The sequence below is a fragment of the Maniola jurtina genome, chromosome 14 (assembly GCF_905333055.1).
Source record: "Maniola jurtina chromosome 14, ilManJurt1.1, whole genome shotgun sequence".
NCBI classification, from domain to species: Eukaryota; Metazoa; Arthropoda; class Insecta; order Lepidoptera; family Nymphalidae; genus Maniola; species Maniola jurtina.
In genome coordinates, this window is record NC_060042.1 from 8462006 (window position 1) to 8475258 (window position 13253).

General features: G+C 36.8%; 1 protein-coding gene and 1 pseudogene across 3 annotated transcripts in view; both read right to left on the reverse strand.

Annotated features, from left to right (window-relative positions):
• The window catches only part of LOC123871997 (sodium-independent sulfate anion transporter-like), a 28638-nt gene continuing 15385 nt past the window's right edge, over window positions 1-13253 (reverse strand). For all 3 annotated transcript variants that reach the window (XM_045916102.1, XM_045916100.1, XM_045916101.1), the window contains 11 exons: window positions 11570-11765; window positions 10873-11012; window positions 10270-10350; window positions 7088-7251; window positions 5386-5540; window positions 4888-5049; window positions 3860-3972; window positions 3165-3338; window positions 2663-2813; window positions 2118-2291; window positions 1-1120 (listed from right to left, as the gene is read on the reverse strand). In XM_045916102.1, coding sequence (XP_045772058.1) covers window positions 921-1120; window positions 2118-2291; window positions 2663-2813; window positions 3165-3338; window positions 3860-3972; window positions 4888-5049; window positions 5386-5540; window positions 7088-7251; window positions 10270-10350; window positions 10873-11012; window positions 11570-11744 — 1689 coding nt within the window. In that variant the 5' untranslated portion in view covers window positions 11745-11765 and the 3' untranslated portion in view covers window positions 1-920. The remainder of the gene's footprint in view (window positions 1121-2117; window positions 2292-2662; window positions 2814-3164; window positions 3339-3859; window positions 3973-4887; window positions 5050-5385; window positions 5541-7087; window positions 7252-10269; window positions 10351-10872; window positions 11013-11569; window positions 11766-13253) is intronic.
• LOC123872227 lies at window positions 8270-8338 on the reverse strand (annotated as a pseudogene).

The following is a 13253-nucleotide window of genomic DNA, read 5'->3' on the forward strand; positions in this document are numbered from 1 at the left end:
TACGGCCCTTCCCATTATTTTTACACTATCTCAAGAACAACTGGTAATAAAAGGTAACTGGTATAAAAGGTGAAACGAACTGTCTATCCTTCCGGACACATGCCACTAAATAAATTTGGTTTCTTAATTAAAAGTCTTATCTCCTAACTGCCTCGATTGTTATAGACCTGTGGATGTACACCACTTATTGGTGGAATGGTTAGTAACGTGGCGTGCGGAGAAATGGGAGGTATTTACACAATTTGCTATGCTTCGCCAGATTGGCGGCTGTAACGACGCCCTATCCCAACTTGTCGGATGAGGCTATGGTTATGGTTTTACAAGAAGGCCTTACGAAAGAAGGTAATTTAATAAGCGTAGATGCCTTTCGTGATATGTTCCGAAAGGAAAAACACCTTAAATTAAGGAATTAAAAAAGAACCATCTACCCTTAATCTTTTTGCGGCTCTATTACAAAACTTGAAATACAAGAAACAACAAGTTTATTCCGCTGTAGTATGATGAAAACAAAGAAATATTAACAACAACGCGTCTTCAACCGCATGGATTTTGGTTTTAAAAATCCCGTGGGATCTTTTTGATTTTACGAGATAATAATAAAGTCTGTATCACTCTCCAGGTCTTTGACTATATTCATGCAAAAAATCACACTGATCAGCTTTTTTGCGGCGTGATTGAAGGACAAACCAATAAACGAACACACTTTCGCAATTATAATATTAGTAGGATACTAAGTAGTAAAAAATATAAGCTTGTTGTACTTTGTATTGTACTTATATGAAATTTTGTAAGAGCAGACGAAGATTTTATCCGATATACAAAATTTAGAGCAACTTAATTACAATAGCCGATTTAGCTTCGATTGGCAGTATAATTAATATAATTTACTACACTAAGATTCTAACTTATTTAAAATGACGTCACGTATCATTCACTTCCCTTGTCAAACTCTTTCGCCGTCCATTCGGAGTAGTAAGTAAAGGTGCACTGTTTTGATCGTCGGCTATGATAACTTCTATGGTGTCATCGTCGAATTGACTTAGAGATTTGTATGGCGGTGGCGGCGTTACACGCTTTCCCTCTCCGTTTATCACTGGTAAAGCGATTTGGCCCGTGAGTTCTGAAAAGAAGTATTAATTTTGTATTGTAACCTGTGATTTATAATAATAATTAAGGATAGATTAGGAAAGAATTTTTGGTCTGGTGGGAGGCTTCGGCCGTGGCTAGTTACCACCCTACCGGCAAAGCAAGCCGTACTGCCAAGCGATTCAGCGTTCCGGTACGATGCCATGTAGAAACCAATGGGGCATGGGTTTGAAAAAATTGCCATACCCCCTTCCAGGTTAGCCCGATTCCATTTTATAAACCAGGTGAAATTGCAGTCAAGAGCTAGCATGTATATGTTAAAAAAAATCTGTTTTAGAATACAGGTAAAGCCCTATCATATGATACCCTACTTGGTATAGTTATCTTACTTTGAAAATTGAAACACATTTTAATTTTTTTTAATCATGTAACCACAAATTCACGGTTTTCAGATTTATTCCTGTACTTGTGCTATAAGACCTACCTACCTACCGCCAAATTTCATGATTCTAGGTCAACGGGAAGTACCCTATAGGATTTTTTTGACAGACACGACGAACGGACGGACAGACAGACAGACAACAAAGTGATTCTATAAGGGTTCCGTTTTCCCTTTTGAGGTACGGAACTTTAGTTAAAACAACTGAGCTTGTAAAGTAGCATCCAACTCCGCAGCAGTCATGACCACAACACCACGCTGGAGCCGGCTCCAGTGAACACAGACGCTACATTGGTCCGAGGCGATAGTAGCACGAGCGGTTGACTGCGGGACGACAATGTGTTTAATAACACACATATACCTTTCGCTGCTCTTTTACCCCAAAAAAAAAAGACTGACCTTGTAAAGTAGCGTCCAATTCCGCGGCAGTCATGACCACAACCACGTTGGAGCCGGCTCCAGTGAACACGGACGTTCAGTGGTCCGTGACGATAGTAGCACGAGCGGTTGACCGCGGGGCGACAGTGTGTTTGATAACACACATTTCCCTTTCGCTGGTCTTTTAGCTAAAAAATGTACAATAACAACTGACCTTGTAAAGTAGCGTCCAATTCCGCGGCAGTCATGACCACAACCACGCTGGAGCCGGCTCCAGTGAACACGGACGCTACATTAGTCCGTGGCGATAGTAGCACGAGCGGTTGACCGCGGGACGACAATGTGTTCGACAACGCACAAATGCCTTTCGCTGCGGTAAAATCAGCACCTACGTAACAAAAAGAAAAAACTGACCATACTTATCCGCTGAATTTTTTGTAATTTTTGAGACCTTTAAATATGCTAACCAACTTGGAGAAAATTCTTGCAATTATTTCCGACATTATTAAGAGTGACACTATTAGTTTTCGGCTGCGATTCTCACAAGAAAAACTTTCATAAAATCAGCCAGGAATTAGCAATCATTATTTTGGATAGATACTATGATTCGACGAGTTATATTAATCGACTAGAATATGCGAAGTTGCATGAAATATCTGTACAGAAAATGGACAGAATCATTACGTTTCTAGGTAAGTCCAGCCACTCTAAGCCTCTGCTTAAAGAAATCATACAAGACACCCAATGCAAAGAACTTACCAAGCACATATCTGCAGTCGATGACCACTGGCATGCTGCAACCTCCCTGCTTCTTAGCCGCGCGAGTCACATACTGCCTGATGTACTCCACGCCGGGGAAGTAAAGGCTGTTGCCCACGGTTATCAACAGGTAACTGAAGCCTGTGTTATTCTGTAAAAAAAAACGTATTTTTGACTGACTATATTAGAATTATATACATAATTACTAACATTATAAACGCGGAAGTGTCCGTCTGTCTGTTTTCAGGCTCATCCGCTCAACCAATTTTGATGGGCTCAGAGATATAGCTTGTAGCCTGCAGATGGATATAGGCTGCTTTTTATTGCGGGATTTTTAAAAAACCTATACCCAAGCGAACGACGTAGTTCGTAACAGGAGAAGAAGAATATCCGGACCTAGTAATACAATTTTTCTAAACAGGGTGTACATTGTACATGCTTTTTTAGATTTATTGGGAAAATTACATACTACATATTATTTTTGTATAGTAAAAAAACCTACCGTGATAATTTCAGCTTCCATTTGGGGTCTCGCACTGGGGTAGAGTAGCAGTATAACATTGAGTAGGACCCCGGCTACTATGCCCAGTTCCACGCCAACTATAAGGCACAACGCGAACGTAGCGAACGCCGGCACGAGGTCTGCGCGGCGAGAGCGCCACATCGGTTTTACAACCTGCAAAGTTATTTTAATTAATACTTGTACACTATATACACAAAAAAACCGGTCAAGTGTGAGTCGGACTCGACGAAGGGTTCCGTACCATCGTACAAAGTATACCTAACACCTTTATGCAGAACATTACAATTTAATGACGGACTGAGTAATGTTGTTAATGACTGATGTTTTCGTGAATACATTGTAATTTTTCTAGTGACGCAACCACAAATTCACAGTTTTCGGGTTCTTTACTTGTGCTATAAGACCTGTCTACCTGCCAGATTTCATGATTCTTAACATAGGTCAACGGAAAGTACTGTATAGGTTTTCTTGACAGATACGACAGACAACAAAGTGATCCTATAAGGGGTCTTTTTTCCTTTTGAGGTACGGAACCCAAAAATGACAACACTATCACTACTCATATTATAAACAAGATGATACCCGCTACTTAGTCTAGGATTTAGGTTTTTAAAGATCTTCAAAAATGTGCGATGCAAATCAATTCGAAAATTTTTATGAAACCCTTTACTCACCTCATACTCGATCATGAATATGACCGCGCATATCACGACAGCGGCCAGCGATGCCTTCGGAATATAGTAGAAGTATGGCGTGAGCAGACTTAGAGACAACAGGACTAAAATACCTGAAATGAAGAAAACGGGACCTTTTGTGAATTTCCCATGATGGTCATTTAATTCTTTCGCCAAAGGTTGCTTATAAGAGATTGCTTTACCATTAAAGCCGTCTGCACCCTGATGTATAGTTTCTTCTGTGTATTCTGTCTGTGTATATGTTTGTGTGTGCAACAAAGAATTCTAAAAAAAATGATTAGGTGTTTGCAAGCTGTTATGTTGTTCCAACCCCACATAGCGTGGGATGAAGGACAAGAAGAAGAAGAAGATTCGGGGGTCCGGGATTTATATTATATTTTTCGGCTAATAAATATCACTTGCTTGAACTGTGAAGGAAAATATTGTGAGGAAACTTACATCCCTAAGAGTTTTATACAATGTTTCACAATGTTTTTAAAAGTGTATGATGTCTGCAAATCCATGCCAGCATGGTGGATTTATGGCCCTTTTCATTCTGAGAGAAGACCCGTTCTTAGTAGTGGGCTGGAGGTGATGGATTGAGATGGTGAGATACTTAATTGGAAATAGGGTATCAATATGAAGTTTTTCTGAAACATTTTCAATCATAAGTGGCACTTATCCATACTAATATCATGAATTCGAAAGTGTGTCTGTCTGCTACCTTTGCACGGCCCAATAGTTTAACCGATTCTGACGAAAGGTACAGAGTTAGCGTATATTCTGGGGTCGGACATAAGACTACTTTTTATCCCGGAGTATCTACGAGTTCCACGGGATTCCTAAAAACCCATCCGCTTACCCGATTTGATTGAAATTTGGTACCCAGGTAGCTTGCGTCCATATAGCATAGGCAACTTTTTATCCCGAAAAATCAAACGGTTCCCACTGGATCTTTATAAACCTGAATTCACGAGGACGAAGTCGCGGTATCCTCTAGTATACTATAAAAATATCAAATACTTTACCTGTAAAAATGCTTCCCAGTTGTGTGGCAACGCCGCTCGCGTGATTGACAGCGCTGCGTGAAAATGAACCCGTTATAGGCATGGCACTGACGAATGATCCCAGAATGTTTGCCAAGGAAAGGGTTATCAGCTCTTGGGTTGCATCCACAGACTCCCCGCTTGCTATAATAAAGTAGAACAAAAATAAGAATTTATAAAATATTACTAGGTAGTAGAATTAATCAGTACCTACTGATTAATTGTTACTTAAGTGCTGATTTTTCAGAATTAGTTAATTAAGTAACAATTTTATTGGTGATGCTCCCATATATAGTTAGGTACTGAATAAATTAAACGACTTGGTTTTAAATAAGATCTCACAACATTTTAGGGTAACAGCGTTGCGAGACTTAAATTTTTGTTCACATAGGTACCTGTTATATTTTTGATGGAATTGAATTTTCAATTGAAATTAATTTCAATTCAAAGATTTCATTTGTACAGATATAATATACGTACCAAAAGCCTTAGCGATGGCGACATTGCCCAGTACTCCGATGATCGGCACCAGAACTATCGAGGATCCCAAGTCGGAGCACATCTCTACAAATGTCACATTTCTGTCGCCCAGCTGTGTGCCGAATGGCGGCAGTGACCAAGATGGGAGGCCTTCCCTAAAATAATGAGTCATCATCATTATCATCATCATCAGCCTGCGGACGTCCACTGTTGGACATAGGGCTTCCCTAAAGAGCGCAACCACACCCGGTCCTCAGCCTTCCTCATCCAGCCACTTCCCGCCAGCCGATTTATATCGTCGGTCCATCGTGCTGGAGGGCGTCCTACACTACGTTTGCTAAAACGCGGTCTCCACTCTAGGACTTCCGGCTCCAACGGCCATCGCCTCTACGACAGGCATGGCCTGCCCACTGCCACTTCAGCTTGCTAATAGTTGAAATAAATAATGAGTGCATAATGTATATTGTTTTATTTTAATAATATTATACATAGTTTGATTTACTAACAAATATGTTAAGCCTTCTATTATAGAACAGTACTCAGAAACTTGGCACATTTTTACCGACCAATGTGCCTTCCTCGAGCTACTCGACACTGGCGAAGTGCATTGTGCTGGTCTGGCACTACAAAAAGCTACTAAAAAAGAAAGTATGAAAAGAGATTTTAATGTATGCGTAGCTCAGCAATCATGTAATAAATACAATCTGGAATTTTCCAAAATATTGGCACTACATCGGATTGTTGAAGTTCTTAACATAAGACCTATGGACCAGCAGAAGAAGTCATAATATATTAGAACTTTTACAGATAAAGTATAGGTAAGATCATAGTCGAGATTGGAGTAAAAAATTATAAGTTATTTCAATAATATTATGATCAGCCTTTGTCAGTGGACCGTAAAACTGGGTTTATTGAATTCTGATTTGAGATTGTAAATACTAGCAAACGATAAATGATTGACGTGCGTTTTTATGCACAACGCGAGTGAAACTTCGATATTTTATTACTATGTACGCGGCGTACGCATATTATGAAGGACACAACTATTTCAAATTTTTTAATCGTCATACCTATCTCAGAAACGGTGACTGTTAGAAGAAAAAAAGTAAAGACAATTTTTATAGATAATTGCATGATCTACATATTCAGTGTGATCTACTTTTGTGATAAAACTAACCATTTGGATGAAACACGCAAAAAACCCATATTTGCGAACTTTGAGCTTGAATAGTTTTTTTTTGTGCAAATGTCGGGCCGACGAGGACTTTTCATATTTCATCTATAATGTTTTTCTAAACATAAGTACAATTTTTTTTGCTCTTGCGGATTTTCAGTAATATTGCATGTCTAAATTAACCGGGCTTATTATTTTAAAATAGAAACAATAGGTCTATTATTATTGCCTCATGTAGGTACGTATTACTTCCATAATTAGTAAGCGTATGTAATATGTAGGTACGTATTTGTATATCAAGTAATTAAATGAAATTTTATTGCAATTTAATACGATACTTACTCATTAAAAAAATATATTGGTGGGTACGTTAGTAAAGGTAAACTTGTATAACCTATTTTTTTCGGATTAAAAGGTTTCTTAAAAGAAATTCTCTGGACTAAGTATTATTATTAAAGCAGAAACAAACCCTGAGAAAAGAACCTTCTCCTTTTAAGTCAGAGACAAAAGAAGAAAACACCAACTTACTTTACAGTACCAGTGAGCTTGAATGGTGATTTTGTATAAGAATCCCACGCGTAAGCTATCAAAGAGCACATTACTACGATAAACGCATTCCGTGACGTTGATAATAACCATAAGGTTTTCTTTAGACCTTTCCGACTTTGCGACAAGTTCACATCTTTTATTTTCTGCAAAGAAAAAAACGGTTATTCATGTGTTATTATCATATTACAATTCTTACATTGGATGTTAGTCCAGTGATGTCATATCTACCAACTTTTTGGTAGATCTACCAATTTTCACTTCAGTCTACCTATCTACCAACCTAGACCTAAAAACTACCTATTTTTAGTGTTCCGTAGTCAAATGGCAAAAAACGGAACCCTTATGGATTCGTCATGTCTGTTTGTCTGTCCGTCTGTATGTCACAGCCACTTTTTTTCGAAACTATAAGAACTATACTGTGCAACTTGGTAAGTACATGTATTCTGTGAACCGTATTAAGATTTTCACACAAAAATAGAAAAAAAATTTTTTTTCATCAAACCCATACGTGTGGGGTGGGGTATCTATGCATAAGTCTTCAAAAATAATATTGAGGTTTCTAAATCATTTTTTTTCTAAACTGAATAGTTTGCACGAGACACACTTCCAAAGTGGTAAAATGTGTTGTGTGTGTGTGTCCCCTGTAACTTCTAAAATGAGAGAATGATAAAACTAAAAATAAAAATATAATGTACATTACCATGCAAACTTCCACCGAAAATTGGTTTGGAGATCTAGTAAGTAGTTTTAAATTTTCAAAGTAAAATAACTATACCAAGTGGGGTATCATATGAAAAGGCTCTAGCTGTACGTTCTAAAACAGATTTTTATTTATTTTTATGCATAATAGTTTTTGATTTATCTTGCAAATCGTGCGGTTTTATTAATTAGTTTGACATAATATCACCACTTTGAATTATTTTTAATCTCAAAAAATCTTCTAAATTGAGGTGGTAGATCTACCAATTTTGCATTTTACATTCTACCAACTTCTACCAACATTTGGCATATAATCTACCAATTTTCGAAAATTCGGGTTGGCAACACTGTGTTAGTCTACTGTCAATATAACGCTTTCCTAGTGGAATTTGATATAACTAATTTTATAATAAAACCTCACCACCTCACCTCACCACCTCACCGCCTAAAATTACGCAAATCCGAGTTATCCATATTAGGAATAATCGCAGAGGTCAACCCAGCCGCAGTGCAATGGAAGGGCCTCGCTCTGGGGGAACGAACTTTATGATAACTGTGTGTGAATTGTGATACCGTATGCTTTTGAAACTGGTGCCCGGGGTAGTGGCATTGCGTGGGAACATGGGAACGAATCTCCACAGCGCGAGCGCGAGATGAATACACCACGGCACAGAGCAAGGACACCTAGCGGTGGGGAGGTTAACAATCTGACCGAGCCAGTGAGGTTCGTATAATGGTCATCACAAGGCGGACACTAAGGTGGTGGTAGTTCCGCTGCTTTTCGCTAGATATCAGTACCATCAGCTGTTATCCCGCCGAGTTCGTCGCATTGGTCGGCATGGTTGAAGATTTTTTTAAGAACACCGTCGGAATATTTCAAAATCCTTTCTTAATGTGGATCTATGTTATAGACAGAACCTACATGCAAAATTCCAATTTTCTAGGTTGTCTGGCAGTCAGTCACGATGTTTTATACATAACTAATAAGTATGTATTGATTAAAATTAGCTAGGTATGATTAATGACTTATGATTATGATCTTAATAAAAGGCGGTTATTTCGAAATCACACAGATCCACTTAAATGTTAAGACCTACTTGTACCCACATTACAGCGAATAAACCATTATTTATTTATTTTTATTTAAACTTACTGATGTTGATTATGTTAATAGGTAATTGCTTTTATCAAATTATTCATACACTATTCAGTATTTATACTAGCTAGATGATGCCGGTAATAACTTAATCTAAGTGGATTTAGGTATTTTTGAAATTCCAACAGTTCAATCACAAATAACGTCATGCCAATCTATTAAATTATTATTATTGTTCAGTAAAATTAACTTTATTACTTTATTACAGTTTTATATGGATATAAGAACCCAAACATGTTATAGCAAAACACACTATCTCGGGACATGATCACGCTATGCACGCGATCCGGCGATTAATTAATAAATAACTTGCGTATATATTATTACGATACCATGTTCCGAAGAGCAGTAACATTATTACTAAATATATTTCATATTATATTATGTACCTAACTAGTATTTTGCTGTCACAAATACTTGTGACTGTATGGGGAAATCTAAAACAATAGGAGATTCAGGGAAACTGTTTTAGGAACCATTAGCTCCTTTTTTGTGAAAACAATTTTGGCTTGGCTAATTATTTGCCCAAGCGTGGAGTTGTGCATAAAAATAAATATAGTTTTTTACTTAATAGACTATTTTTTTAATGCAATGAGTATTAAAAACATAGTTTATTAAGTAAGTTAATTCGCTTAATTCAGTTTCAAGTAAGAGTCATTTAATTGTATCGGATGAAAAAATCTGAACTGCAGTAGTTGGTCTTAAGTAAATGTTTTTTATACATGAAAATAATGCAATGTCATAAAAATCATACATAGTTGAACTATTGACTCATTTTAGTCAGATTTTTTTTTATGGACTGCTCACGCTTAACTCTAAAATTAACTATGTCAAAATTGTTTTCCCAAAAAAAGAAGACAGCTTCCCCATGTCTTTATGGTATTGGATTTCCCAATATTGTCCTAGTTAAAAAATTATACTGTATGTATCTACTATCTCTGTAACTTAGTAGTAGGTACTATAGACCATTCAGTATTCGTGCAACCAGTATGGTTTGGGTAACATTAATAATTTTTTTACATTCCAATTTTAGTTTATAATGCAAATATCTGCATGGAATGCATGTACTCACTCGTATTATCTTAAAAACAAATTACACAAGAAAGATAAAAAACCATAAAAATTAAATTTCCCGTACGAGATAAGTGTGGTAGGTATATACTATGAAATGCAGTTTTACGTAGGTATCATATAAAAATTAACATTGAAAACAGTTTGTTTATCACAATATCCAAGTTATTCCTATCCAATTTTAATCAATTAAACTTATTAAAAGTGAAAATAGAGTTAGTAAATAAATTCTTACCCTCATTATAAGCAGTATAACTATACACGCAATGCCCAAAGTACTATCAGCTACATTGGCATTGGGAATATTCACAAAAACCTGAAACAAAATACACTCACTATTCATTCACATTATCTAGCACCATTCTAAGTTCTAACACCCTGCCCGCATTACCAAAGGTTAACTGGAAGAGAATACCTCTAGATATTACATTCGCTTATGTACTACTAGATGTTGCCTGCAACTTCGCTCGCGTGGATTGGTCAGATCGCCTGCAGCAATCAACTCCAACTCAAAATATGGATTCCATCTCCTCAATCCTCAATTGAGGAATTGGAATCCATATTTATTATGTCGCAAAGTTCCCTTAACGATTAAAAAAATACGCAAACCGGTCCAGAATCCCGTGGAAACTCTTTGATTTTCTGGGATAAAAAGTAGCCTATGTCCTTCCCCGGGGTGTAAGCTAATTATGTACCAAATATCATCAAAATCTGTTAGACTGTTGGGCCTTGAAAAGCTAACAGACAGACAGACACACTTTCGCATTTATAATATTATATATTAGTTGTATGAATAATTGATAACAATGATGTAAATCAATGATGAAGTATGTATTACCTTTTTCACATTGTCCATAAACCCTTTGGATCTAAATTGGAGTCCCAATAAACCTTTGAGTTGAGACACCGCAATTATAACGGACGTTGCTGACGTGAAACCAACTGTCACTGGTACCGATATAAAATCTATTAGAACCCCTGTTGAAAAAAGTACATTAATTTCTCCATATTTATATGCGCTCTGTTCAGTCTGACGTTTCTTAGGGTTCCGTATATATAGGATCACTTCGTCGTCTGTCTGTTAACATCCGTCAAGGGAAACAAAACCTATAGGGTACTTCCCGCTGATCTAGAATCATGGAATTTGGCAGGTAACCAATGTAGGTACCAGCAAATAAATTAATGATTGATTGATTGATATCAAAGCACATTGTAAAGAGAACAATCCGAAAACCGGGAATTTGTGGTTATATCGCAAAAAAAAATTTATTTTTCGTACTATAAGTAGTTCGGCGAATATTTTTTTTCTGTAGATCCCGTTAATGTTCATAGTTCAGGGTTCTAAAATAAGTTAATCTTTAATCACATTATTTTTTTATTACATTTGCTAATTTTATTTCATTTATTTCCTTTCTTCTTCTCTTTCAATTAAAATACCTATATGAAATTTCTAGTTAAAGTTATTCGCTTAACTTCACAGGGTCACATACGACATCTAGATACGAGTAGGTACATCTCATACAAGTCAAACTTACCCAAGTGCAATATTCCCATAGCCAGTTGAACTACCCCGGTTAGGAAACACAGAAGTACGGCGTAGTCCAAGTTTCGACCCTGTATTTGCTCATACGTCATGAGGGCCAAGAGCGCAGTGGGGCCTAACGTGATGTCTTTGCATGAACCAAATATTGCGTAGACAAAACATCCCATGAAAGATGAGTATAGACCATACTGGAACAAACAAGAGTAAGTTTAATAAGTTGGGCGTTAGAAGTTATTAGTGCGATGTTGTTGCATTTTTAGGGTTCCGTACCTCAAAAGGAAAAATGGAACCCTTACAGGATCACTTTCTTGTCTGTCTATCGCACAGACCACCGTGGTCTATCGTGTCTGTCAAGAAAACTTATATACTTATAGGGTACTTCCCATTGCCCTAGAATCATGTTTGGCAGGTTGGTAGGTCTTATAGCACAAGTAAATGAAAAAAACTAGAAAACCGTGATTTTGTGGTTATATCACACAAAAAAAATGTGTTCCCAAAAAAAAATTAACTCACTAAATCACATATAGGTAGATGGCGCAGAAAGTTATTAATTTGTAGAGTTCTACATAAAGGTGTATACGTATAGCTAGTATGATGGTATGGAATCCTTCGCATGCGAATCCGACTCGCACTTGACCGTTTTTTTCAACGCATAGGTATAAGTTTGCGACAGGTCGACATGGCAATCGGGGTATAAGGTGAGTTGTGGAAGAGCGTCCCCACTCCGATTGCTATGTCAACCTGTCGCTAACTATACGTAGGCCATCAAGCCAATTATTGAGGGTTTGAGACACATAGAGGTACTTTCACATTTATACCTATTTTATTTTTTGGCATCCTTGCACTGAAAAAAATTTGGAACACAAAATTGCTTTCGTAGATTGCATTAAATTATTTTCATATACATTTTATATTAGCTTTTCCTGTATTTTCTCAGTTTTTGTTAAAAACAGGTGCTTGTGGAGGCCATTTAAATACAATCGCAAATTTTTGCTCTGCTGTTTGAACAAGTGTGGATATTGCAGTGTTTATTCGTAGCCTCATGTTTACTGGTTACACCTATTGAATTTATTGAACGTTATCATATTAGGTCCTTCATAATTATTTATTTTAAACCGATTTCAAATAAAGGAGGAGGTTCTCAATTCGACGCGTACTTTTCGAAGCGTACCTACATAATATACTCTTCATCGACTTCAGTGACAACAAAACTTTTTGTATGAATAGATCTCATAACTTTCTTAGTAAAAAAGTGAGTAATTATGAATTCAGACAGTTATTTTTTCATTTATAGTTGAATTTCAACCTTTGTTTTCTCTACACAAAATAATTATCTGCAAACCGACTCCATAATTTGCAGTTAGTAATGATGAATGATAGTTAAATAAAAAAGTATAAGTACACATCCTTACTTTTGCTGGGTTTTAAAACTATTCGTTTTCTATTCTTATTTATATTTAGTTAGATTTTTTACATTTTATTCTGCCCGTATCTATCTGATCTTTGGGTAATAATTTTTCCGGAGCGAAATCCTTTTTTATCTGTTTGATGGAAGGCAGTAAATATTTTTTACTTACTGCTGTTTTCGATTTTCAAGGCACATCTGTCTGCGAAATTTCATCCTGATAGGTTGTAAACCCTAGGGAAAAGAAAGTAGTAGGGCGAACGAAGTGGAT